A 27,136-nucleotide genomic window follows, 5' to 3' on the forward strand; every position below is an offset into this window, starting at 1 on the left:
ATAGCAACCAGCAAATGGTGAGCACCCGTACTCGTATTCTTAGGCAGATAGAGACTGGTGTGGATCCAATTAAAGATGCACAAGTGTGGTCCGGATTAATCAGCTAAGCCATATTGGGACATCTAGCCGTGGATTCTAACTTTTGAGTTTTGGTCCCTGGAACTCACTCAGCCAGCAAAAGTACATATAAATTGCCGGCCTTGCTCCCCGGTTGTGGCGCAGTTCATGTTCGGTGGCAGATAATCGGATAAATCTGCAGCAAGAAAGTGATCAATTCAAAATCAATCGTGTGATTCCTTAAATATTGATAATGACTGTCCTTTTGTAATGTTGTAGGGTTTGGAGCCAGGTAAAAACAAAATAGCAGCAGGAAGCATATCTAATAGTGTACCTATATGTGGGACCTAAAGATTAACCTAGGCTCCACAACGATCGATTTTTCCCTTGCAAGCGCTATATTTAGCCAGTATCCTGTGAATTGCGTTGCCTGCGCATGGAGTTCGCTTTCTGAGTTCCAATCTCAACATTCTAGGCCTTGAAAAACCCCTACCGACAATTCGGCTCCCGCTTAACAGTTAAAAGCACAGATCCCTCTTTCGTGTTATTTCACAATACTTCCCATCTTCACGCTCACTCTCTGCATCTACGCTATCTGTTGAAATATCGGCTCGTTCTTTTTACTCCGCGCTAGAAGCAGAATCAAATGTCTTCACATTCATTCCCCACGCTTGGAGAACCGAAATATGAACCCTCCGCTTTTAACCCATCCTTACCACTTTCAAAAGGCCCCAATGACATCAACAAACGCAGAATTCTGCTAGTCTACATCCACGGTTTCATGGGCTCTGAAGCCAGTTTTTATAAATTTCCAGCACATGTCCATGAGTCATTGATGAATGTTCTTGGGGAATCGCACATTATATACACCCGAATTTATCCCCGATACAAATGTCGCGGCGAGATGAAGTCTGCCATTGACCAACTGAGCACTTGGTATGTGGAAGGCTAAAAATTCGCACTGTTATCAAAAGATGGGAGGTTTACATACCAGTTACTAAAACACAAGAAAAACAGGCTGTCGCCTCATGAAGCCTCCGATCTTGATATCATTCTGCTCGGGCACTCGATTGGCGGTGCTCTCGCTGCCGGATTAGCACTACTACAAGATACCGCCCAACCGTCCAGATACCTCAAACATCGCATCATGGGCCTGGTCAATTTCGATGTACCATTCCTAGGACTACATCCATATGTGATCCCATGTGGTATTCGGAGCTTGTTCCGAAGGAAAAACAACACAATTGAAAATATACCGAAAGCCAGCCAAGGACTAGAGGAGATGGATGTGGCATACCTTCCCATCGTGACCAATCCCAACTTCGACCCTGCATTCAGTAATGACGTGCGGCTAATAGAGCGCGGAAGTTTGCACGGTGTGATGCACTTCCTTCGCAAGAACATGCGCCACCTACCAAGCTCGATATTTGACAGTGTTATGTCATATTACAATTTCCCGGGCTACTTGAATAGACTACCCCATCTGCGTGGCCGGTATAAGGACTTGATGCAGTTGGAAGCTGGTGAATTTGCGGCGAATCGAGTGCGGTTTGTGAACTATTACACAGAAAGTACTGGTCACGCGAAGACAAAAGAGAAAACAGACACTCCACATGAAAATGTATACCAAATTGACAACCGCAGCACTCTATACGCTGGGTCATCACTGGACAGTCGGAGTGACCTCGATGAGTTAAGGCAACAGGTGTCACAGTCAAAAAGTTCAACTCTAACAACAACTCTGATTGAGTGGCAACTATCCGGTTTCTCTCCGGCTACCAGCTTTGATTCCTCTACAAAGCACAATATTTCTGAAATATTCTCCAATAATTCTTTGCCCCCTTCATCCAATCATAAGTCCAAAGCTCAGACCAAGTTTGATGAGAAAAGGACTCGCACTTTTGTTTTGAAGCCATCTCATCACTGGAAAAATGGTGATGATTCCCTCTGGATACCCGTACGGATGAAAGACATGGACGAGGTTGAAGCACATCAGTCCATGTTTCTTCCACAAACTGAGATATACGATCAGCTAGTTGGGGATACCGTGACCAAAATTGAACAGTGGGTGCAGGACGAAATGAGCGAGCACAAGACCCAACAAGAGACCCGATAACACGGACTGGTTGGCCTTTTACCTATAGGCCTTCCATGGGGTGTTCTAGTGGTGTGTTTTCATGTCATTTTTGGTCCCGCTGATCTGTCACAACAACATTCTTTCTGTGTATACTACTCTCTATCCCCACCGATCTAAATTTGAAGCCGTTATCTATAGTTCTCTTGCCAGGTGACACGACAGAATATAACTCCTCCATATATTGTCCTTCATCATACCATTCTTCGTCCACTATTTCACTCACATAGTGAGTCAACATCACAATTCCAATTCTTTCAATGTAGTATTGCTGGTGTAGATGGAATTTTCCAGTTTTGCGAAAAACTAATTTTTGCTTTGATTTGGGAACAAATCAGAATTTTCTAATAATACCGATAATATGTCATAGCACAGGTGAATGCTTCATGAAGCAAGGGGCCCGGTGAAGATATTTTGGGTTGCACAACATGATTCTCAAAGTTACGATTACGGCGCGATTATGCAGCCATCAATTTATGGTGAGATAATGCCATATTTAATAACATCCTATCTAGAAAGCCCGGCGAAATGTCACATTTGGGTATAATCGCTATCTTTTCGTCTGTCTTCTTTCGGCTCTTTATACTGTTATTCGATGTTTCGGCATGAATTACCAAAGGATACTGACTGAATATTTCATAGCAACGTTATATTGGAAGACATCTAATATGACCAGATTCAATCCTTTCAGACGTCATAATAATCCACAGAACATGTGAGTATATAATCTTCGATCCCATCTAGTATTTAGTGGGAACATCTGCATTCGAAGGTGTTGTTCAACACTTCCTTATCGAATTGATCTCCCATCGGTTCTACCAGACACCATAATCAGCCTGCAAAAATGTGGATCTCCGCGGTGAGAAATACCCCTATACGGTCCATTAAAGGCGACGATGATGAAAGTCTGATTTTAACATATTCCGTTTATGGACAAGCCTACTTGAAAGGATTCGAGGTGTTTAGAATTGTGTAACAAAGACCCGCCCCTGTACAGATTTCTCAGTGCGTCGCATATAGCAGCCTGGAAACTACGTTTTCTATCTCCAACATGACGCATTTCATCTGCGCAATTACGTAGCGCTAGGTAATCCACAAAAGGTAATAATTGATGAATCACATTACGAGAACTGACTCTGATAGCGCTTACATAAATAGCCCAGTAAGAAATTCCGAGATGATTTGTTGTATCAGCAAAGCAATCGAATCTTTTACTTAGTACTGATTTCCCATGATGTGCGTTGATACTTTTTTGTGCAAAATCTTGGATTTCCGTGTACAAACTTTCTCAAACAGCTCAGAGATCAATCCAGAGTCTTTGATTACGTCGCTGTTTAAGACAAAGCCACACCATAGTCATTTAGATGTCTTGTCCAAGATTCTGACCCAAAGTTCGGCGCTGGATGAGCGCGTAACCTCATTCATTGCCGAGGCTTAGAGCCGGATATGCCGAAGTTATCTTGGGATAACAAAATACAAGAGTCTCAGTGAATATCATTAGATGTTTCTTTTCCATTGTAGATTGTGTATAATGCTGAAAATGTAGGCAATCCCCAGAATTAACTTATTGTGACATTCCTGTGACCCGTCTTTGTCTCTGTCTATATCTCATTATGCAAATTGGTAAATTGTGCGCCTGAAACACAGAGAAAACTTCAAAACACTAATTTCCAGACCGTAAGTTCCGATCTTTCCAGACATCACAAAAGTTCCTCGCTTTCCCGCAAGATATAAGGCAAGGTGAATCGGGGTTTGATTACAGTCTAACAGTCCTTCGTCTCTGTGAACTTTGATCGCGCACGAAGCTTAGCACCATAGAAATAGAGTCCTATCATCCCAAGCTGTACATATGTCAGTATCCATAAAGTTGCGGCGAGAGAAAAACCAGTTTCTATCTCACCCAGGGGAGGAATAGATGCCACAAAGCACACTTACAATACCCAAAACGCTCAGTCCAGCCAGTACTGTAACTCCTTTACCGATACCCAAGTTGATGAACATATACCGTGAGAACATAATAAATGCAAAGGCAAGAGACGAACGACTAAAGTCATTCGCAGCGAATAGAGAAGCAGCGTAACGCGGATATACAAGTGGAATGTAGATAAAGACGCATTGGAAAATGATGAAAATCGAGGCTGAATATAGCAAAATCCCGACGACGCCCACACTCCAGTGAATAGACTCTCTAGAAGTCCATGCTGAATATAGTTGAAATCAGCCTCGCGTTCCCAAAGACTAAACGTTTCATGATCTCGGCAATGGCAGAATTCTTACCGAATAGAGCGAGTCCAACAGGTGGGAATATAGATGCGATCAAAGCAGGAACAAGGCGGTGCTCATGCTCTCGATGACCATGTTTTCTGAAATCTGGTAACAGGTAGCTATAAATATAGATGATGTAAACCACCATTCCAATTCCGCATGCAGCAGCCAAAGAAACGAAGATGAGCCCAGACTGGCCTGAACTGAAGCCGTACATCACTGGATAGACCAATGGAAAGGCTTCAAAAAATGAATAATATATTCCATACACCAAGGAGGTATAGAGATTGGTGAAAAATATTGCTGGGTCTTTAGCCATTATCTCAAGAGGTTTGACGAGGGAAGAAGAAATCCTTCGCCCAATAGTCTGATCGCCTTGATCAATCTCTGAAGGCGCGTGGATATTGGAATTCTGTGTGATCCTGCGCAGTCGCTGGGCACGGCGTAGAAGAATGGTATCTGTCGAGGTTTCAGGAAGAAACAACAGCATGATAATAAGAACTGGTCCACTCATCCAAATGATTTCCCATAGCGCCCATCGCCATCTGATATGGTCAGAACCTATCATGAATGTAAGTGTAGCTCAATGAGAACATACCCTTCTTTGGTTACTGAATAGGCCGAAAGAAGCGGGCCAAGGGCTGGGCCCCCATATGCTGCAGCAACCCAGCCGGTCAAGGCCAAAGGTATATCAATACCATCATACTGCAGTTCATTATATAGTTAGCAATGACCGAGTCAAAGATACAGCTGCACATTATCGGGAAAACAGAGTGTTGACAAACCATATCTGTCATTGAGGCGCCGCCACTCGCCAGGCAAGGGCTACCAAAGAATCCTTGGAGGAATCTCAAAACCATTAGGCCAGCGTAGTTGTCCACGAGCGCGGTGGGGATAGCAAGAATAACAAAGATGATAAACGAACTGATGTAAGGAACATTTCGCCCGCAAGCGGGAATTTCACTCATTGGTGAGAAAAGGAGCGGCCCAATCCCATCTATTAGATGGCCAAGTTAGAGCTAATTTCATATTAGATGGGCTTATACCACACCACTCACAGCCGAGTACATAAAGAGCCAGCCCTAGCGAAGCCTTAGTTTGGCCAACCTGGAAGTACTCCATTATTTGACTTGAAGCATGTTAGCAGAGTAACGACGACTAAAACCTCACACAGGGACGGGTAGCTCACGGCTCCGCTGGAACGTAAATCGATGACCCACAATATACAACAAAGGTATAAATACTAGGTAACAGTGTTAATCGAGAATATCCACGCTATGAAACAAAAGTGGAATGCAAGTTATACCATATTTGAAACGCAACCATCCTTTTCTTCAACGGAGACCAATTTCTCGGGCATGACGGGTCATCTGCTCCATACCAGTCCGCAACATATGTCGCTGTTGTGTTTGGAGCAAACGAGCCATCTAAATCAGCACGCGTTGAGGAGCATAAGGAGTCTTCTTGGCTCTCATCCATTCCGTTCCTGGTGATGCCTTCTCGATGGGACTTCGATTTTTCAAGGCGATGCTGCTCGGCATCTTCTTTCTTGAACACAAAACATGGTTTCTCCTCTGGGTATAACAAAATTCTGTTTCTCGTTACCCATCGCAAGAGCTGCCCAAGAGACGAATCGCGCACAGTGTCCATTTTGAAGTGTTAAGGCGAAGTTTGGAGGATCGTTGGGAAGCCTTTGCGATCAAAGTAGGAATGCAGATATCTTTATAGAACAGATTTGTCAAAAGACTGCTTTTACCAAATCCGCTTAGTCCGCCATATCTTTATTTTAGCTGTCAATGTGGAAAAGAACTTTGGTGGGAAGGGCGCATCATGCAGCATTGTTCGTACAGCACGCGCGGAGAGTCAAATGCGATTGAGATCTTCAGTCTGTGATACCCAAATAACTTCTGTTGAGGACCGAATCGACTAGATCTACAAGGAAAGAGATGATTTCGGGGTTCAACGAATTAGTTCGTGAAACAGGCAAAGTTCTGCCTAAATCGCAAGGAATTAGCAAATAGTGGTCCTGGTCCAAGTAAATTTATTAACGTTAAACGAAGGAACTACATGAAGATAGTTAACTCAATAGGACATTGTACATTAGCTCTTGTTGATAAGTCGCACAGACCGAATTTTTACTGTAAAATTCTCCAACACAGTCACACGATAAGGCTGATTGGAAGTATTCGGGTGGCATTACTTTTAGGTAGGGCGCCCTTTTAGGTCCCATGCAGGTAAGCTATTTCTTCTAATCAAGTTTTTGCTTTCCAATATAACCAACCAATCATGAAAATATAATGCCAAATATTTATTTGATCGGCGATTTAACATCTCCATCACCCTGTAGAGAGACAAAATAATAGATAAACTTGTAAAAATGAAAAAATGCCACCCCTGTATGTGTCACTGGAATATACCGTGCACCACGTCGAATCCACCACATCGTGGTCTTAGCAGCCCAACGACCCGAAAACAGCGCATACCCAATGGACGAGGGAAACGAGGATGACACAATATGACGGTACAGTATATCAGGATCATCAAAGAAGGAACGAGCGTAAGGGAGGAACCTTCTTTTCGACTCGGAGTACGGTTCTAATTCCTTATTCCCCCAAGATGGACGAAATTCTATCTCACTACCAATATACCAAACTTCCGGAAGTGTCGGGTTTGATCTCTTGTTCTTTCTGTGCTGCTTGAACAATTGCACGAGTTGAGCAGATGAGTCACAATTGAATTTCACTCCATCACTGCTCTCTGTCCCATGAGCCATGATTAGGACATCACACGTGGAAAGTGTTGGAAGAGCCTTTTCATAATCATGATGGTCCCATTCGTAGCCGAACTCCAACTTGTGAATGCTCTGCACCCCTTCACATTCCAGTTCCGTTATCATAGCTTGACCAAAAGCCCCACTTGCACCCGTGATCACGAATCGTTTACCCCGGAAAGTATAGGCTGTGCCCCATATCCAGTCGAAAAGCTTGATGAAGGAACCAATATATCGATCAGGATAAACGTGGTGAAGGGAGTGGAATTCAGGGCCGACGAATATCCAGTTGGGATCCTTAGGTACGGTTTGGTATGTGAGGTGGTTTGAGTCGTGGCCACCGGTAATAATGACCACGATTGTTTTCAAGATTTGGATACCAGTCAAACACCAAAGATGGCTCTGGGTAATCCAAGTCTGACGATTCGACATAACCAAAACGACAACGATATATCCCAGGATGCTTCCAAAAACTTGAAGTCCTAACTCAAGCGGCAATGCCTGGAAAAGATTCTGGTGCAGATATTTATTGTCGAATCGCATCTGCCGGTTGTAATAGAGATGGTGGAAACGATGGATACGCGCAAGGCGTCGAAGGAGAGGATGGGATGTTTTGTTGCATCGATGGAGCATATGGTGAACAATGTCAAAAAATAAAGAACCTGTGCAAAAGAGATAGAATAAGGGTATCAAAGAAGAAAATGCGTGACCCAGAAGAGTATGTAAAGAGAAAATTGATGTAAAGATTGCATTGATCGATATCATGATCAGTGACTGCATCATGTTTCAACAAATGTACTTGAGCAAGACTGATAACTTTTCTGAGGGACTTTCATAACACCTAAGGGCCCATGTATTTCTATAAGAAGTTCAGTTTTAGGTGGATTCATACTGGATCGTAAATCGAAGGCAGCGATATTGCAAGAGTTCACTTTCTCTTGAGCCCCATAGACTATCTTAAGAATTACCCAAATTGGGTTTACGGACCCATAGTCAGAATTTTCGAATGAATTGTATTAAATGTCGGAAAACTGTAGAAAAAGTCGACACCAGCAGGGCTCTGTCTTTTTTCCTGACTTATTTGCTGACTTTTCTTCTTTCTTTTAACGCCGTTGGTCTCGCATGTATGTGAGTAGGATTCCATTTCATAACTCTTTTTTAAGATAGCAATCATGTTTGAAATCTCGTAGGCAAAGATGATTATTTTAAATGATGTTTTTGAAACCATCCGAAGTGTCTAGTTCTTGCGCCACCGACCCACCATCGCGAGCGGACCAGAATACGAGTACGGACAATGGCTATTTATATTTTAGGTAGAGAGATATATGAAACCGTTGAAAAATTTGGCAACATACTCGCTGGTTGATAGATGTAAACGTAATCTGCTCGCAGAGGCTTCATAGTTGAGCCGCTCATATCGAGACGGGGAAAAGGTAGCTCGAATGGAGCTCAGCCGCTTTCACCACGCTGTCGGTGACGCTAACGATCGAATTTCTCAACACGAACATTATCCGCTCTAACGGTGTGGCCAATCAATGGTGATTTAAATGAGGATGCTACCTTAAATTAGCATTTCTTATAAAAACAGCACTCGTTTCTTGATAAAGTGCAACATGCAGCAAATTGAAGGGGAACCAAAAATAAAAAAAAAGATACTCCGATAGGGGGAATCGAACCCCCGGCTGTCGTGTGAGAGACGACGATGTTAGCCACTACACCATATCGGAGGGGGACAGTGAATTACGCTTTGTAGTTTAGTTTGGCCACTTGTGGTTTAGCGCTCTTTGTCCTTGTGCGTACCCGTGCGTGGTTCTATAAAGTCCCTTGTCCCCTCCCCCCAAACCTACCATCTTACATTTTCTTTTTCGCCCTCCTCCCCCCTGGTCTCTGCAGATGAGGCATTTTTGCTATTGATCCGGATCACCGAGCTCCTGAGCTCCGCCACCCCCTTTTCCTTGGGTGACTCATCATCACCTCCTCGCTGCTTTCTTGGGCTCTCATCTTGTTTCTGATCAGGTGCTTTCTCTGAGGCCCTGACGCTAGCCCCCGAATTCTTATGTAACTAATTGTCCGTCGGTCGCTCGGAATCCTGTTATCGACGTGCCTTCCTCTCTCTGGATAGTCGCATACGCGAAAGGGTCTACGAATCGCAGGATACAAAAGAACGGTTTGACAGGGCCTTGTTGTTCTTGAGTGATAGCGCTTGCTCTGTGCTTTGTTTACGATATGACTGAAATCCAACGTGGCTTATCTGACTAATTGAACTGCCCAGCCGCGTACTCCGGTACTGCACGACGTGGCGAAGGGTGATACGTGTTAATGTTCGACTTCTCCAAAATATACTTCGTTGATGCCTGGATTTCTTGTCTAATATCTGTGTGATCATCTACGTCCAAAAATAACCAAATCTCTGAGCGAACGCACTAAAAATCGAGACTTTGCGGATCATCGTTTCACCTACTCCAACTCATCCATCCAGTACAAAAAGCTCAACAAACATGATTTGGAGCTTCGCAAGACTTTGAACAAACCCTAATAGACGCCTTGCTCATGAGGTTCGGCCGCAATGAGATGCTTCAATGTCACTAATTGAAGACCAAGAATTGAACGGTAGACTAATTATGCACTTGTTATTTCTCAAATTGTGATCCTTTTGTTCTAAGCGGGTCAGCTGGGCAGGGCGCTGGCGCTTAGCCATTTGTCATGTGTATTTCAAGCCGCTTCGCAATTACGCCTTCATCTCTTCTGACATTCTTTATTTATATTTCCTCGATATAAATTGTGAATTCGGCAGACAGATAGTCGTGCTTTTATCCTTATTTCTCTTTGACTCAGTCCGTCAGATCTGCTCCGAAATGAAGATATCGTTCCCTTTTTTTAAAAACACCCCCGGCGACAAACACCAGACTAGAATGATTGATTCGGCATCGAGCAGCAACAGACAGCAAACGCTGCAGCTACCTCCCGACACCGTCAGATGTATAACTACAGACAGAAGTGGGATATCCAATCTGCATTGGGCGGCTTGGACAGGAGACGCGAAGAGAGTAGCAGAAATCCTGCAAATCCATCCCAACTTTGGATCTTCAAAGGATTTCTTAGGGAGAACTGTGTTGCATTATGCGGTGCAAGAAAACCGAAAGTCTGTTGTGGAAACAGTCGTCGGACAATCTGGTGTTGAAGTCGATCTCACTGGTCATTTTGGTCGAACGCCATTACACTGGGCCGCAGAGAAAGGATTACCGCGCATCATGTTGTTGTTACTCAAAAGTGGTGCTGCTGTTGATGCTCAAGACTTATTCAGGCAGACTGCCTTATCTCGAGCTGCGTGGCGAGGATGGCAGGAATGTGTGTCACTGCTGCTTGGACAGGAAGCCAGGTCTGATATTCCAGATCTTCATGGACAAATGCCTCTATACCTAGCAGCTGCTAATGGGAGGATTCAAGTGGTCAGCCAACTATCTAAGAGGCAAGGCCTCACCGCAACCGACGATCTTAAAACGTGTCTTTACCTGGCAGCTAAGTGTGGCCATAGAGGCGCGGCATGTATATTAATGAAGGAGTTGGTTTTTACCAACGCCAATGGAAATAATGATTTCAAAACATTGGAGCAAATCGATGGATGGCAAAATGACTTTACTGATATCGGTCGTGACGTTGACTTGTTGGTCTGGGCAGCTCTGAACGGAATTGAGAGCATGTCCAACCGGTTCATTGGGAATGGCGTGAAGATTCAATCGTATTCTTTAATCTGTAATATGACTGCGATGCAAGCCGCAGCAGGTAGTGGTCATATCGAGATTGTGGACCTACTTCTCAGAAAAGGAGCTCAAGTCAACGCTGCAGCTACTAGCATAAACGACCGCACAGCTCTCCAGGCCGCAGCAGGTGGTGGCCATTTCGACATTGTGGAAATGCTCAATGCGGCAATTGCATAGATCTCCAAGCTGCAGTCGCGAGAGCGTATCGTTGAATCTTGCAATCAAATTTGATGATTGAGCCACATGTTCCGACTGAAGGAAAAGGGGTTCAAGGCTGTATATCCTTTCGGCTAAAAGTACTGGTCGTCTTTTCAGGAATTTTGATTTGGGGCTTGCGGCAAGGTCACCTTGCATACTCAAAGTAGGCAATTTAGAACCTGGTCTCCCGGGCTTTTGAACTGGCAGAAAGCCATTTTCCGGAAGTAGTTACCCCCCACATGAGCAATGATCTACAAATAGGAGGACAGGGGTCGTCCTCCTTGTTCATACCCTACTGTCAGTGCGAACATTCAGTTTCTGTTGAGTATGCGTATTGCCTGCCGTCTTGTTTTTTAACCTTTTTCTTTCCTGTGTTCATAAGTATGTTCACTGCCCTGAGGTTGAATTTCAAGAACATCCCACTAGTTGTGCGAGAAGTATTAGCAAATTTACCCTTCCTCAACACCCTCGCGCTGACTCTCAAGCTGAGGTGTCAATAGCAACCAAGAATCGTTAGTCATGAATTAAAATTTTGCATTTATCAGAAATTCATAAGGCTATACCCGACTATCTTGTTCGCCGAGTTGAAAGTACCAAAACAGCTTCTCCTTGAGCACAACTCGTAGGAGATTCTCGTAGGCGACTCCGCTGCTTCTTTCTTTCACTCAAAATCAATCTTTGGCGAATGCTATAACGAAGTTTTCGTAAAGACATCAGCGGAACGAGGGTTGCTGCTTGATTTATGTTCTCCCTCACCACTTTGACCCAGAATAGACTGTCTTGCTTGGAGAAAAAGCAAGTTTCATGATGCTGTAGAACGGATGAATGCAAGTTCTCTTCTTCTCTGATGCGGATAACGGCAGTCTCCAGCGAAAGAATGTGCCGACATTCCGTTGGAGTTTCGCTGCACTTCACCTCGGCTGTCTCGAAACATTCCATAGTAATATATGCAAAGGTTGCACAGTCATGAGAATCCTCTAGAAACTTGGTCCATGCGCTATCATGCTCCACAGGAACTTTAAAACACTGTGTAAAATTACCCTCGAACGGCCAGGCAACACAAAACCACTTTTCTGATTTATCTATTCCAGTGTGTCGAAGAGTACTCAGGATGCTGAAGATAACATCGAGGAAATTTGCGCACATATCTGGTCCCAGATTATGCAGCCATCTCCGAATTTCATTCAGTCGTAGCGTCTCATCCCTCATCATCGCTCCGAGGGTTTCAAGATGATTTGTCGATCGAGCAGAAAATTGCGGTATCAAGTCTGCGACCAATTTCCGTAAACGGACTCGCCTAGCTACTCCGGTGCAATAGCTCACTTGGACTCCCCAATAAAAATCCAGGTAATGAGTGATCTGAGGTGGATCTGCGAGCGCTTGGTCTTTTGCTGGGATGCCTCTCTTTTTGTTCCAAGCTTCTGTAGCTTGAAAAATAAAATAATAGCCTCCTTGGGCTGCTAATTGGCGTTGTGACCTTTCCCAGTAGTCGGGACTTGTTCCCAATATTTCCAAAAAGATTGTCGATCTGGTACGAAACTCGGCCTCAATACGGTTGCAATCCGCGTTGATTGTGACCACTGCACCGATCAAAAGTGGCTGTTCGATATCAATTGAGCGCAGGCCCTTGACATCCGGCATGGCTTGGGCCCAATGAAGCTTTTTACTATCATAAGCAAATATGAAGCCATCTCCAATCTTCAGGGCGACAGGTGAACAACTCTCATCTTCTCGAAATATCAGGCTTCCTGGGCCCCAAGTATCCAGTATATCTTGAGCATGACCTAGGATGTCATGTTTCTGCGTGGATCGTTGAAGTCGTGTCTCCGGGGGTTGGCCCTCTGGTGAAGCTTCGCTCGCGCAGAACAATAAGACTTTTCCGCGAGTCATACTATCCAGACAAGTGAGATTGACAAGTTCTGCTGCCAAAAAGGGATATTTTGATTTTCTTTGAAGACCTATCAGTCTCACCCGCTGTGGAAAGAAATCTAAGAAGAAAAGTTGGAGAGGCTCGATGTGCGCCTGGCAGTATGAGAGAAAGCCAAGACACAAGAATTGAACTGCTAGCGCGCAAAGATGAAAGCACCACTCAAGACTAGATCCATATGAATCTTTCGATACGCCTGGCCAAACAAGAACTAAAATTTCTTTGGATGCAGAAAGAAGCTTTTTATGATCAACATACTCCGAGGTTGCGTTGATGACCTTTTTCAGTTCATCAAGGAGGTTACAAATGGACTTGAATGAGACCACGATGATTTCGCCCCGAGTTGAAACTCCCGGTTCGTGAGCTCGTGATTCTGATTTGAGAACTGTGAAAGAATTGCAGCAAAGGCCGATTTTCTGTATCAGAGCAGCGGCTTGATAGAGCCCTTCTAGAGCTCGAGAGATGCGAGACCAGATTGTTTCAGTGCTGGTCAAATTGTGTTCATCAGTGGGCAGCACATATGACACCGAAAGTTCTTGGCCATTGTCATTGAAATCAATGCATCCGACCCAGTCAGTCAACATTCGCGATGTGGGCCGTACTCCAGCCAGACCACAGTGCTCTTGAACCTTGTGGATTATTTCTTGATCGTCAAAACTCTTTGAATGACTCAGAATGGCATCTGAGATCTGTGCTTGACGCGAGTCACGGGATGTAGCGTAGTGACAACATCCCGGAAGATGTTGATCAGGCTGGATTTCATTGAGAGGCAAGTAGGTTGGCTCGAAGAAAATCCAAGGCGAATCACCCTTGTCTTCCAAAAGAAGATCAATAACTTCCTGATAACTATAACCTGCTTTCAGAAGTTCCCGTACCCAGATACATCCCTCCGGGATCTTGACACTGCTCTCTAGAAGAAGGCCAATTAATTCGACTCCGCTCTTATTTTGGGCGGCTGCCATCAGGACTTCGCCTGTGATATTGAGCTTGTCTGCCTGGTGCGCGAGAATAGTATTCATCAACTGAACCGCGTTCGAACTTTTTAAGAAGCCTTTAAGAGAGTTCTCAGTGATCAGGGCATTGTATCCTTGTTTCTTCAGAAGTATCTGTGCAATCTCTGAGTGTCCACTCAAGGCGGCAAGGTGGAGAGGAGTCTCGTTGTTGCCGTCTTGAGCGTTGATGTTAGCGCCTCGCTTAAGGAGAAGTCGCACGATCCCCTTGTTCCCTCTAAACGCGGCGGCATGGAGGACAGTCTCGTTGTTGCCGCCTAGGGCGTTGACGTCAGCGCCTTGCTTGAGAAGAAGTCGCACGATCTCAATGTGCCCTCCAGAAGCGGCAGTATAGAGAGCAGTTTCTTTATTGTCGGCTTGAGCATTGACGTCGGCGCCTCGCTCGAGAAGAAGTCGCACGATCTCAATATGTCCTCTAGAAGCGGCGGCATAGAGAGCAGTCTCGTTATTACTGCATAGGGCATTGATATCAGCCCCTTGCTCGAGAAGAAGTTGCACGATGTCTTTGTTCCCTCTAGAAGCCGCGGCATATAGAGCAGTTTCTTTATTGTCGGCTTGAGCGTTGACGTCGGCGCCTCGCTCGAGAAGAAGTCGCACAGTCTTAGTATGCCCTCCAAATGTAGCAGCATGAAGGGAGGTTCTGTACCGATGGTCCTGAGTGTTAACGTTCGTACCAGACTTAAGAAGAGCCTGTAGAACCTTTTCATGCCCGTTCAAAGCGGCGGCATGGAGAACGCTTCCATAATGGCCGCCTCGGGCATTTAAGTCTGCGCCACTATTAAGAAGTATCTGTACGATCTCTAGATGTCCTCTTAAAGCGGCGGCATGAAGAGTAGTTCTATACTTATCGCTTTGGGCGTTGACGTTAGCACCGTGCTCGAGAAGATGTCGTACAATCTCTGTGTATCCTCTTAAAGCGGCAATATGGAGAGCAGTTTCATTGTCCATGCCTTGAGCGTTAACATCCGCACCTTGCTCGAGAAGAAGTCGCACAATCTCTATGTACTCTCCAGAAGCGGCGGCATAGAGGGCAGTCTCGTTATAGCCACCTTGAGCGTTAACGTCAGCGCCTTGCTCGAGAAGAAGTCGCACAATCTCAATGTGCCCTCTAGAAGAGGCGGCACATAGAGCAGTTCCTTTATTGTCCTCTTGAGCGTTAACCTCAGCGCCTCGCTCGAGAAGAAGTCGGACAATCTCTTTGTTCCCTCCAAAAGCTGCGGCATAGAGAGCAGTCTTTTCATTGCTATTGTCGGCTTGAGCGTTGACGTCAGCCCCTCGCTCGAGAAGAAGTCGGACAATCTCTTTGTTCCCTCTAGAAGCCGCGACATATAGAGCAGTTTCTTTATTGTCGGTTTGAGCATTGACCTCAGCGCCTCGCTCAAGAAAAAGCCGTACGATCTCTTCGTTCCCTCCAAAAACTGCGGCATAGAGAGCAGTCTGTTCATTGTCGGCTTGAGCGTTGACGTCAGCCCCTCGCTCGAGAAGAAGTCGGACAATCTCTTTATTCCCTCTAGAAGCCGCGACATATAGAGCAGTTTCTTTATTGTCGGTTTGAGCATTGACCTCAGCGCCTCGCTCGAGAAGAAGTCGGACGATCTCTTTATTCCCTCTAAAAGCCGCGGCATATAGAGCAGTTCCTTTATTGTCCTCTTGAGCGTTAACCTCAGCGCCTCGCTCGAGAAGAAGTCGGACAATCTCTTTGTTCCCTCCAAAAGCTGCGGCATAGAGAGCAGTCTTTTTATTGCTATTGTCGGCTTGAGCGTTGAAGTCAGCCCCTCGCTCGAGAAGAAGTCGTACGATCTCAATGTGTCCTTTAGAAGCGGCAACATAGAGAGCAGTCTCGTTATTACTGCATAGGGCATTGATATCAGCCCCTTGCTCGAGAAGAAGTCGCACGATGTCTTTGTTCCCTCTAAAAGCCACGGCATAGAGAGCAGTCTCTTTATTATCGGCTTGAGCGTTGACGTCAGCCCCTCGCTCGAGAAGAAGTCGGACAATCTCTTTTTTCCCTCTAGAAGCCGCGACATATAGAGCAGTTTCTTTATTGTTAGCTTGAGCGTTGACGTCAGCGCCTCGCTCGAGAAGAAGCCGTACGATCTCTTTATTCCCTCTAAAAGCCGCGGCATATAGAGCAGTTTCTTTATTGTCGGTTTGAGCATTGACGTCAGCCCCTCGCTCGAGAAGAAGTCGTACGATCTCAATGTGTCCTTTAGAAGCGGCAACATAGAGAGCAGTCTCGTTATTACTGCATAGGGCATTGATATCAGCCCCTTGCTCGAGAAGAAGTCGCACGATGTCTTTGTTCCCTCTAAAAGCCACGGCATAGAGAGCAGTCTCTTTATTGTCGGCTTGAGCGTTGACGTCAGCCCCTCGCTCGAGAAGAAGTCGGACAATCTCTTTTTTCCCTCTAGAAGCCGCGACATATAGAGCAGTTTCTTTATTGTTAGCTTGAGCGTTGACGTCAGCGCCTCGCTCGAGAAGAAGCCGTACGATCTCTTTATTCCCTCTAAAAGCCGCGGCATATAGAGCAGTGTCTTTATTGTCGGTTTGAGCATTGACGTCGGCGCCTCGCTCGAGAAGAAGTCGCACGATCTCTGTGTGACCTCTAGAAGCCGCCCTATAGAGAGTAGTTTCTTTATTGTCGGCTTGAGTATTGACGTCGGCGCCTCGCTCGAGAAGAAGTCGCACGATCTCTGTGTGTCCTCTAGAAGCCGCCGCATAGAGAGCAGTCTCTTTATTGTTAGCTTGAGCGTTGACGTCAGCGCCTCGCTCGAGAAGAAGCCGTACGATCTCTGTATTTCTTTCTAAAGTAGCAGTATAAAGAGCAGTCTCGCTGCTGCCACCTTGAGCGTTGACATCCGCACCTCGCTCGAGAAGAAGTCGCACGATCTCTGTGTGACCTCTAGAAGCCGCCGCATATAGAGCAGTTTCTTTATTGTCGGCTTGAGCGTTGACGTCAGCGCCTCGCTCGAGAAGAAGTCGCACGATCTCTTTGTTCCCTCTAGAAGCCGCAGTATAGAGAGCAGTTTCTTTGCCCTTGCCTTGAGCTTGGAAGACCGCGCCTCGCTTTAAATCACGTTGAATAATGTTCGTATTCCATCTAGAAGCGGTGGTATAGAGAGGACTTTTATTCCTAACGCCTTGGGCATCAACATCCGCACCTCGCTCGAGAAGAAGTCGCACGATCTCAACGTGCCCTCCAGAAGCTGCGGCATATAGAGTAGTTTCTTTATTGTCGACTTGAGCGTTAACGTCAGCGCCTCGCTCGAGAAGAAGTCGCACGATCTCTGTGTGACCTCTAGAAGCCGCCCTATAGAGAGTAGTTTCTTTATTGTCGGCTTGAGTATTGACGTCGGCGCCTCGCTCGAGAAGAAGTCGCACGATCTCTGTGTGTCCTCTAGAAGCGGCGGCATAGAGAGCAGTCTCGTTATTACTGCATAGGGCATTGATATCAGCCCCTTGCTCGAGAAGAAGTCGCACAATCTCTATGTACTCTCCAGAAGCGGCGGCATAGAGGGCAGTCTCGTTATAGCCACCTTGAGCGTTGACGTCAGCGCCTTGCTCGAGAAGAAGTCGCACAATCTCAATGTGCCCTCTAGAAGAGGCGGCATATAGAGCAATTTCTTTATTGTCCTCTTGAGCGTTAACCCCAGCGCCTCGCTCGAGAAGAAGTCGCACGATCTCTATGTGACCTCTAGAAGCCGCCGCATATAGAGCAGTTTTTTTATTGCCGGCTTGGGCATTGACGTCAGCGCCTCGCTCGAGAAGAAGTCGCACGATCTCTTTATTCCCTCTAGAAGCTGCAGCATAGAGAGCAGTCTCTTTATCCTTGCCTTGAGCTTGGAAAACAGCATCTCGGCCTAAAAGACTTTGGATTATGTTTTTATTCCTAAAGCCTTGGGCATTAACGTCCGCGCCTCGGTCGAGAAGAAGTTGTAAGATCTCTGTGTTTCCTTCTACAGTAGCAGCATAGAGAGCAGTCTCGCTGTTGCTGCCTTGAGCGTTGACATCCGCACCTCGATCGAGAAGAAGTCGCACAATCTCAATGTACCCTCTAGAAGCGGCGGCATAGAGGGCAGTCTCGTTGTAGCTACCTTGGGCGTTAACGTCCGCGCCTCGGTCGAGAAGAAGTTGTAAGATCTCTGTGTTTCCTTCTACAGTAGCAGCATAGAGAGCAGTCTCGCTGTTGCTGCCTTGAGCGTTGACATCCGCACCTCGCTCGAGAAGAAGTCGCACGATCGCAATGTACCCTCTAGAAGCGGCGGTATAGATATCCATTGTTCACGGTTCACTCTGTTCAGTGTTCTTGAGATAGTGCTTGCGTTAGAAAGATGCCCAAGCTGGAGACAAAGCAGAAGTTTCGTTCAGAATCGGTATGAAGAATTCACGTTCTCGTCGGATCGAAAGAGTATAGATAGCAGACCCGGGAGATTGCTGCGGCGGAGAGGCCCTTTTTGTCAAAGGATTAAGAAGTTACTAGTAGGCAGCGTGGTGATGAAATTTACAAGTGAAGGCTTCGAAATTCTTGAAATTAGGCTCTAGTGGACAGTGCTTTGCAATAAAATAGGTGGAGTTCAGCCCAAGAAATTGGTGATTGATGTCGTGCTATAACTATAATAAGGGTATCCATTTATCACCCCAAGGTACCTGTTGTTGATGCCTAAATAAGCCAGGTGCCCATACGCCTTCGAATTATAGGTAAAACTTCTGATTTACTCGGAAATTTCGCTCCAGTCATTTAGCGCCACGCTTATCGAATGCGTATGCAGTAAATTCGAACGACCAGTGGGCCTAAGCTTAATCTGGTCGAGCTCGGTGATCCGGATCAATAGCAAAAATGCCTCACCTGCCAGGCGTAAGAAAAAGCAAGGCGAAAAAGAAATCGGGGCTGTTGGCATAAAGACAAAGAGCGCTATACCACAAGTGGATAAACTAAACTAAACAGCGTAATTCATCGTGGCGGTCCGATATGTGAAGTATCGTTTGTTGTTAGCCATATTATAGCTCACGTCTATGGGACTTTAGTCCTGTTGGAGTGCCACGACCCTCTAGTCCCGCCATACGAGTACTATTGGACTGTCAAGCTTATCTAAATTACAAGTGAACATCACCCGCGATCTGCCCTAATAACTCTACGTAAGAAGCAATGCCCTGAAACGAACGAAGTGAATCTGCCTCAACATGCAGGCAGAACATGACGTAATCGGTCAGAGGAGAGGTATAAAATCATGTATTTTATGCGTAGTACTGGCGAGAGCAGCAATAAGACTTCGGTTAGATCTTCTCTTGTAAAATCTCTCGTCCTCAGATCATCACGTGACGGAGGAATGTGTCATCGGAGCTTAGATTTTCAATAATAGCCAAGCGTACCTCAGAGACTTTACTGGACGCGCTTTGCCAGCCACTTCACTTCCAGCCTCAATTAGTTCGCACGGGACTTGAGGTGATAGCCCGTGGCTTGCTGATCTCCTAGTACGGTGTTATTGGCGTGGAGACCCCTCACTCTGCACTAGTACCCAATAATATGAAACACTCACAATCTTGGCATATGCACACAGCCACCAGCTGATTTGTTGGTGAAGAACAGTTTCAAGAGACGACAACCAATACCACTTTCGCGCTAATCCTGTTAAAGTATGACATACGTAGGAGATCGATTGGACGCAGATAGATCGTACAAAACAAATACGACTAAGAAAATGACAGCGCGAATGCCAAGGGTGAGTTTGAGCCTTGGTTCAGTTTTGTTTTTTCAACGCTGCACACTTTTGAAACAAAATGTTGAACAAATATGTTAATTTCAGTTCAAGCGATGAATATAGAACTGCTCTCCAAGATGCAGCACGCCTTGGAAAGCTGGATGTTGTCATGCTGCTCCTTAAGCGGAGGTTCGATGTGAAAATCCATGGAACTGCTCTCCAAGCCGCAGTAGAGGATGGAAACGTGGATGTTGTCAAGCTGCTCCTTGACCAGGGGGCCGATGTGAACGTCCAAGGTGGTGAATATGGAACTGCTCTCCAAGCCGCAGCACGCTTTGGAAAGCTGGATGTTGTGAAGCTGCTCCTTAAGCAGGGGGCCGATGTGAATGTCAAAGGTGGTGAACTTGGAACTGCTCTCCAAGCCGCAGCATATGATGGAAACGTGGATGTTGTTAAGCTACTCCTTGACCAAGGGGCCGATGTAAAAATCCAAGGTGGTGAATATGGAACTGCTCTCCAAGCCGCAGCACGCTTTGGAAAGCTGGATGTTGTGAAGCTGCTCCTTAAGCAGGGGGCCGATGTGAACGTCAAAGGTGGTGAACTTGGAACTGCTCTCCAAGCCGCAGCATATGATGGAAACGTGGATGTTGTTAAGCTACTCCTTGACCAAGGGGCCGATGTGAACGTCCAAGGCGGTGAATATGGAACTGCTCTCCAAGCCGCAGCACGCTCTGGAAAGCTGGATGTCGTCAAGCTGCTCCTTAAGCAGGGGGCCGATGTGAAAATCCAAGGTGGTGAATACGGAACTCCTCTCCAAGCCGCAGCACGCTCTGGAAAGCTGGATGTTGTCAAGCTGCTCCTTAAGCAGGGGGCCGATGTGAACGTCCTAGGTGGTGAATATGGAACTGCTCTCCAAGCCGCAGCATACGATGGGAACCTAGATGTGGTAAAGCTGCTCCTTGACCAGGGGGCCGATATTAACGTCCAAGGCGGTGAAAATGGAACTGCTCTCCAAGTTGCAGCATACAATGGAAAGCTGGATGTTGTAAAGCTGCTCCTTCAGCAGGGGGCCGATGTGAACGTCAAAGGTGGTGAACTTAGAACTGCTCTCCAAGCCGCAGCACGCTTTGGAAATGTGGATGTTGTCAAGCTGCTCCTTGACCAGGGGGCCGATGTGAACATCCAAGGTGGTGAATATGGAACTGCTCTCCAAGCCGCGGCATACGATGGAAACCTGGATGTTGTTAAGCTGCTCCTTAAGCAGGGGGCCGATGTGAAAATCCAAGGCGGTGCATTTGGAACTGCTCTTCAAGCCGCAGCATACGATGGAAACGTGGATGTTGTCAAGCTACTCCTTGACCAGGGGGCCGATGTGAAAACTCAAGGCGGTGAATATGGAACTGCTCTCCAAGCCGCGGCATACGATGGAAACGTGGATGTTGTCAAGCTGCTCCTTGACCAGGGATCCGATGTGAACGTCCAAGGTGGTGAATATGGAACTGCTCTCCAAGCCGCAGCACACGATGGAGACGTGAATGTTGTCAAGCTGCTCCTTGACCAGAGGGCCGATATGAACGTCCAAAGTGGTGAATACGGAACTGCTCTCCAAGCCGCAGCATATGATGGAAACGTGAACGTTGTCAAGCTACTCCTTGACCAGGGGGCCGATGTGAACGTCAAAGGTGGTAAATATGGAAATGCTCTCCAAGCCGCAGCACGCCGTGGAAACTTAGATATTATCAGGCTACTCCTCAACCTGGGTGCGAATGTTGGAATTCCTACACTTGACTCACAGGGCGCATCATTGCTACATTCTGCTGTCGCTTGCGAGGACAGAGAAACCCTGAATTTAGTTCTTGAAGCTGGCGCACATTTTTACATAGCCAAAGCTGATGCTTTCAACCAGACGCCACTTCATATCGCTGCTTCTCACTACCTAGAAGCCTTTCAAATCCTAGAAAACTCGTTGAACTCAGCTGCCAAGAACGAAAAAGTGGACGCATGGGCCCTCATGCACGTTGCTATCAACGAAAAAGACATTGATGGATGTACCCCTTTACACTGTGCTGTTGAGAATCACGCTTTAGGGGCTGCAGAATGGCTTATCAATCATGGTGCTAATGTTGACATTGAAGATTTCAACAAGATCACTCCATTTCAGCGCGCCTCTCAGTTGAAAGATTTCAGAATGATGAGCCACCTTTTCCCTTATGTCACCAAAGGTTTTATAAAGGCAACAGACTGGAGAGCTTGCGTCCCATCAAGGGCAGAAAGAAATATCATTCTAGCCTTGGGCGGACCAGAGATATCTCCAGTGCAAGTGAAGGATGATCAGGAATTAACGCAATATTTTAATGCGATGTCATATTCCTTGGCTTTCTCCACATCAAGCGTATCAGCACAGGGTGATAAGTGTGTCGCCACTGCTATTTCACAGAGGGCAGTCGTGTGAGCTTTCCGCATTCGGATAATCAGAAAATTAGCTGATCTTTACAGGCTTCTTGAAAACGATAGCCTTCTCGATCAATCTTCTTCTGAGGGGGTCTCCTGGCGATGGTGGCGTAAAGCCATGAGGAAACGGAAACTGGAGGAGCTGAGAATGGAAAAAGATAAACTTAATGTATGGCATTGGAAAGTACAGCTAAATGGAATCCCAAGTGCTGTTGCTCTACGTCAGCCTTCTCGAACTGAATGTTAGTACATATCACCTTCACCCGTCTTAAGACCCCGATACTAATGACTTGAAAGGTTTTCTCGAGTGCCGTGTATCGCTACCCTCATATAAACTACTCCCTCCATCTAATCAGCTGTCAGCTCTGAAGATAGAACGAAAGAATCATGCCATAATTTGGCTTTTGGTTAAGTCCAATCAGCACCACCCGGGATCGACGTCCGGAAATCTAATGCTTGAATCCAAAATTTTGTTTACGATACTGGAGTATTGCGAAATTTCAAACTCACCGGCTGAGCTTTTCTGTCCTTGTATCCAGCAGCTAGAGGATGAATGGAATGATATTTTTGAAGCTGCAGAAGATCATCTTATCAACATGGTATGGGAGCTAACTACATGTTTGGCTAGCCTTGCTGATCATTTACTAGCGGAGGGAGACATTTCGTTCCAACGGAAGAAGCACAGACCTCATCAAGATCCATTTAAGCGATGCAGAACTGTGGACCGACTTCAAAAGGGTGCTTATGATGCAAAGGGAAACCCTTAGATCATTGTGCGATGAAAGAAGCAGACAAATTCTCCAGGAAGACAGCACTACAAAAACGAGCACCGAATTTATTACCAACTTTATGCGTGAAATCGAGAATACAGACAGAAAGGTCAAAGAAAAGATTTTGTCTTTAAATCTGGCCTCTCAAGAGCTGATTCAATTGGTCATCTTCACATCTCATTATATATTGAATTTCACTGACATTACAATAGGAATTCAATCTGACCTCCATCGCAGAGGCTCAGAAATCCACATCTATGAACAGGAGTATGAAACGACTCAGTTGGATCACTGTAAGCTTTAGCCCAATTCCAATTAAATCAGTTGCTGACTGCGAGCAAAGTTCGTTTTCCTACCACTTATGTTTATTGCGGTGAGAATCCCTTATGATAAATTTGCAGACTCGTGGAATGACCGTGACTCATGGTGGCCTTTAGAGTCTATTTGGAATGAACATCGACCTGCTCGAGTCGAACCCGCCTTGGTGGCTATACATTCCATTTGCTGTAGGCACTACAATTCTGACATTGTCTATATGGGTTTTATTTAAGAGCAAAAAGGGCGTAAGTGGCTTGATTTCTATCTATTTCATTTGCTGGCAAAAACCACAATTTTTGAACTGACTCCATGATCTACTAGTTGGAAGACACAATTGAACAGCGATTCAATGCCATTTTCAGACGCAAAAAACTCGGAGACGAGGAAGCCGTGCCGCATGTGAATCACAGGAAGGGAAGAACCATGCAATTTGCAGAATCTGGGAAGAAGAGATCTTAAGTTAGCATTTGAGCTTGTCTTTCTCGCCTTAGGGCCTTTAGTATGGCGTTCTCCTATCTCTTTCCATGCTTAATGCCAAAAAAACGACTCTATGTGAACCCTTGCCTACAGCTTCGGCCACACTATTAAGGATTTTCCACCGCGAAAGAAGCAGCTGGTCTATACATACATGGCTAACAAGTAACTAGGGATTTCAGATTTATTACTATAATTGATGTTGCGCCATGTCGCATTTCACTAGGCCCCAGCCAAAAGCGAGCAAGTTCTGTCCATTTCGCCATCCAAACTGCAGTGCTCTGGTGGGAGTCCATGCATAATAACTGGTGTATTGTGACTATCCAGACAGAAAAGGAAGTTATCTACAGAACCGCAGGGCTTGACACCTAAGGCCTCAACACCCCTTCTGCACCGCCTAAGACCTGTCTATCAAATCCACAAATTCTCACAAAAATCCTCATACCAAATTTCCTATATTAAATTCATCCCCCCTCATCATCGCTTTGATATGGGACCTTAGTTCCGGGGACCTGAAGTCCCAAAAAACTGATGAATTACTCAATTGCGGGTTTTCTAGTACTTCGGTGAAACCGTCAGCTGCACTTTTTCTTGCTAAGATGCACTGAAATCTTGATGTGCAGACTTGCAGTTCTCCAAGAATAGCAGGGACGCGGTCTTACTCATTCTGGAGATATACGCAGTTATGATCCTTGTAACCAAAGGCGCCTTGTGACCGAAATCCTTGTTGGCTTCATGATCGATTGGACACGGGGTTTACTGCTACAGCATCTGCGTCGCGCGGACAGGATTCCACGGGGAAGGGGGTCTCTTATCTCCGTGTTGGTCCCGTCCTGCGTGTCTCGTCCTCTGTCCTAGGTCATGGAACGACTGGCAAGCAGAGCTCAATCGAAACGGTGGCGATGTTACTAGGCGCGGACATTGAGTAAGAGTGCAGTCCCCCTAAATAGCAACAGCGCTATGTGATGTTATTGGGTCAGATGAACGAGATGCTGGTCACTCGTGCGTTATTTCTATGCACTGCGCATTGGATATAGAGACGATTGGCAGACAGGTCTCGTCTGGAAGCGAGCCTGCTGAGCCTTGCCGTTTGAGGTTGAGGCTTGCAGGCTGAACAAGGCGTAATCGGCTAGACGAGAGGTATAAAGCCTTCCATATCGGACCCTTTTTTTCAATCATTAACAATCTGCTTCTACCTCGCTCCAGTCAGTATGAACACTTTTACAAACAATACACGCGGTGCCTATGGTAAGGGATATTCTAGAAGCATTATTGATGTCACTAACTTGCTATTACGAAGCATCAATCCCCAAAGAGCGTTCGGACTTGCCTACACACACACCCGTCGATTCTCCTAAGCCAGGCACGAAAGCCAATCCTATAGTGATTGAAGATGACCTTGCTCCTTTAGGCTCGGCTTCTAACCCGATAGTGATCTATGTTGATAAGGAGCACTGTGGCCATGACAAGGCAGAGGAGCTGGATTCTGATGTCGACACCGAGATCATGGCTACACCAGAATTCTGGGAAAATCTGACTGACGAATGCTTTCCTGTCCCAAAAGACGAAGGTGTAGTCGTTGGTTCGACCTCTGTCCTTACACCGACCAGACTGCTAGGCTGCGAGAACCCAGAACCTCGATTTTTCGGACAATCGTCCGAGAACCATCTTCACTTGGACGAAAAAGCTCTAAAGATGGCTGAGGGTAAATTCCACGTACGGGATTGCCATAGTTCTAAGAATGCACCGTGTGAAAATGGTGCAAAGGGCGAAAGGGGTGAGGTTATGAAAAATGGGTTTTAAAAACTATTTTACTGACAATCTTTAGACAGCGAGCAAAGCAGAAAGACAGACAATATTTCGAAAGCAGAGGAACTCACAATAGTTCACCGCGTGCTTGAAACCTCTTTGGCTGCTAGCGACGCTATCTCGCAGGAACCAAAAGATCATAAAGATTCATCGGATGGCTTTAGCTTCTGTGAAGTAAGATTGAAGAAACGCAAAAGAAGCATGTCTTCTGTCTTCTGAGCTCAGATAACGAGAGCGTTTGGGGAATAGGGCTAGAAATTGAACAGGGTGATATACTCTTTGATTTTATCGCTTTTAAGTCTAGGCGTGACGTACGAATGGTCCTTTTTACTCTCAATCTACCTTGCTATAGGTTTTTCTGATACTATTTTTCCTGTACCGTTATGTGAATGCAAAGGCTCTCTATCTCCAAATTTCATCCGATATTTCCCTACCTCACTTAGACGGCCAACTCTGGAAATGGCCGGGAATCGTTACTATGTCGAGCACAGCCCTAGTCACGAGGATAGAAAGGGCAAGTCTCTAAATAGCTTATAGGCCAGCTCTATAATTACTCACTAATAATAAATATCAAACCAGCGAAGAAGCGAGTAATGAGATGCGTTAGAAGTAGTTAAACCCGCGAATGTCCTGCTTGCTTGAAACCGACGATCAGACCGCTTAGCAAAAGGCTATACAGTAAGCCGGTTATCTGTTCCTAGCGAGAAGTTCTCATGTGATATGATTCAAATTTCTAGTAGCTTCATAGCCGCTACCTGATTGCTATTAACGCGTATAGCACTCCCCGTCAATATAGCACAACAGAGTCATAACCACTTTAGCCTCCCTCCTTTTCTTTTACCAGTAATGTAAGTCGGTCACGAGCATTGTTGACCTGGTTCATTGCTTCTTGAACGGTTTGAGCGGCTCGGGGCTGCGCGATACATCCGCAATTCATGTCGCCTTCATCAATTAATATCGGGACGGAATTTGCGAAGTAAGCTGACCACTTACTGTTAGGGTAAGTGAGTTGTATTTGCAGCACGTATATACTTAACAAGAGCTCCTCTGACGCTCTGTCTAGCTTGCATACTATGTCGACTAGCGTTGGCCATTCGACAGTGACAATGTTACCATCGCGGAAGTCTCTAATGACTTCTACCATACCAACACGCTCAATGACGGACTGTTGAGTCACAAGATCTTGAAGTTCAGTTTCGACATGGGTAAAGTGATGAGAGCAAACGAATATAATGCGTACTGTGCTCAGAAGGTATAGGTGCAAGAGGATTCTCAACATTTTGAGTTCTTAGAACGGAGCAGTGTAAATATGATTGAAAGTATGGTCTCCCAGTGCTATATAAATATCTAGAGGTTGTCGCGTACACCATGAGTCATTAAAGTGGTCGCGTGCATGATGAGTCCGTCTTACAGAATCACATTATTAGCGCGAAGACTGGTTGCCGTCCTTCATCTATGAGTTATCTTATAATGAGTGACTGACACGTTTAACG

General features: G+C 45.8%; 8 protein-coding genes across 8 annotated transcripts; 4 read left to right on the forward strand and 4 right to left on the reverse strand.

Annotated features, from left to right (window-relative positions):
• Positions 1-703: 703 nt before the first annotated feature.
• N7529_009476 (uncharacterized protein) lies at positions 704-2,173 on the forward strand (the record flags this gene model as incomplete). Its single annotated transcript, XM_057245003.1, has 2 exons — positions 704-993; positions 1,075-2,173. 2 exons carry the CDS (start codon positions 704-706, stop codon positions 2,171-2,173), a joined length of 1,389 nt encoding a protein of 462 aa, XP_057093266.1.
• A 2,206-nt stretch (positions 2,174-4,379) lies between these two features.
• N7529_009477 (uncharacterized protein) lies at positions 4,380-6,106 on the reverse strand (the record flags this gene model as incomplete). The annotated part of the gene is made up of 5 exons (XM_057245004.1): positions 4,380-5,001; positions 5,055-5,161; positions 5,242-5,453; positions 5,515-5,585; positions 5,838-6,106. The coding sequence occupies 5 exons, from the start codon at positions 6,104-6,106 to the stop codon at positions 4,380-4,382; spliced, it is 1,281 nt and encodes a 426-aa protein (XP_057093267.1).
• Positions 6,107-6,764: 658 nt separating this feature from the next.
• Positions 6,765-7,769, reverse strand: N7529_009478 (uncharacterized protein; the record flags this gene model as incomplete). Its single annotated transcript, XM_057245005.1, has 1 exon — positions 6,765-7,769. One exon carries the CDS (start codon positions 7,767-7,769, stop codon positions 6,765-6,767), a length of 1,005 nt encoding a protein of 334 aa, XP_057093268.1.
• Positions 7,770-10,138: 2,369 nt separating this feature from the next.
• N7529_009479 (ankyrin repeat domain-containing protein) lies at positions 10,139-11,164 on the forward strand (the record flags this gene model as incomplete). The annotated part of the gene is made up of 1 exon (XM_057245006.1): positions 10,139-11,164. The coding sequence occupies one exon, from the start codon at positions 10,139-10,141 to the stop codon at positions 11,162-11,164; it is 1,026 nt and encodes a 341-aa protein (XP_057093269.1).
• A 2,116-nt stretch (positions 11,165-13,280) lies between these two features.
• Positions 13,281-18,400, reverse strand: N7529_009480 (uncharacterized protein; the record flags this gene model as incomplete). The annotated part of the gene is made up of 2 exons (XM_057245007.1): positions 13,281-13,308; positions 13,371-18,400. The coding sequence occupies 2 exons, from the start codon at positions 18,398-18,400 to the stop codon at positions 13,281-13,283; spliced, it is 5,058 nt and encodes a 1,685-aa protein (XP_057093270.1).
• A 1,500-nt stretch (positions 18,401-19,900) lies between these two features.
• N7529_009481 (ankyrin repeat domain-containing protein) lies at positions 19,901-22,273 on the forward strand (the record flags this gene model as incomplete). The annotated part of the gene is made up of 1 exon (XM_057245008.1): positions 19,901-22,273. The coding sequence occupies one exon, from the start codon at positions 19,901-19,903 to the stop codon at positions 22,271-22,273; it is 2,373 nt and encodes a 790-aa protein (XP_057093271.1).
• A 2,836-nt stretch (positions 22,274-25,109) lies between these two features.
• Positions 25,110-25,637, forward strand: N7529_009482 (uncharacterized protein; the record flags this gene model as incomplete). Its single annotated transcript, XM_057245009.1, has 1 exon — positions 25,110-25,637. The coding sequence occupies one exon, from the start codon at positions 25,110-25,112 to the stop codon at positions 25,635-25,637; it is 528 nt and encodes a 175-aa protein (XP_057093272.1).
• An 823-nt stretch (positions 25,638-26,460) lies between these two features.
• Positions 26,461-26,922, reverse strand: N7529_009483 (uncharacterized protein; the record flags this gene model as incomplete). Its single annotated transcript, XM_057245010.1, has 2 exons — positions 26,461-26,624; positions 26,676-26,922. The coding sequence occupies 2 exons, from the start codon at positions 26,920-26,922 to the stop codon at positions 26,461-26,463; spliced, it is 411 nt and encodes a 136-aa protein (XP_057093273.1).
• Between the last annotated feature and the right edge of the window lie 214 nt (positions 26,923-27,136).

Source organism: Penicillium soppii, assembly GCF_028829465.1.
Source record: "Penicillium soppii strain IBT 18220 chromosome Unknown utg000007l, whole genome shotgun sequence".
In the NCBI taxonomy this organism is placed as follows: Eukaryota; Fungi; Ascomycota; class Eurotiomycetes; order Eurotiales; family Aspergillaceae; genus Penicillium; species Penicillium soppii.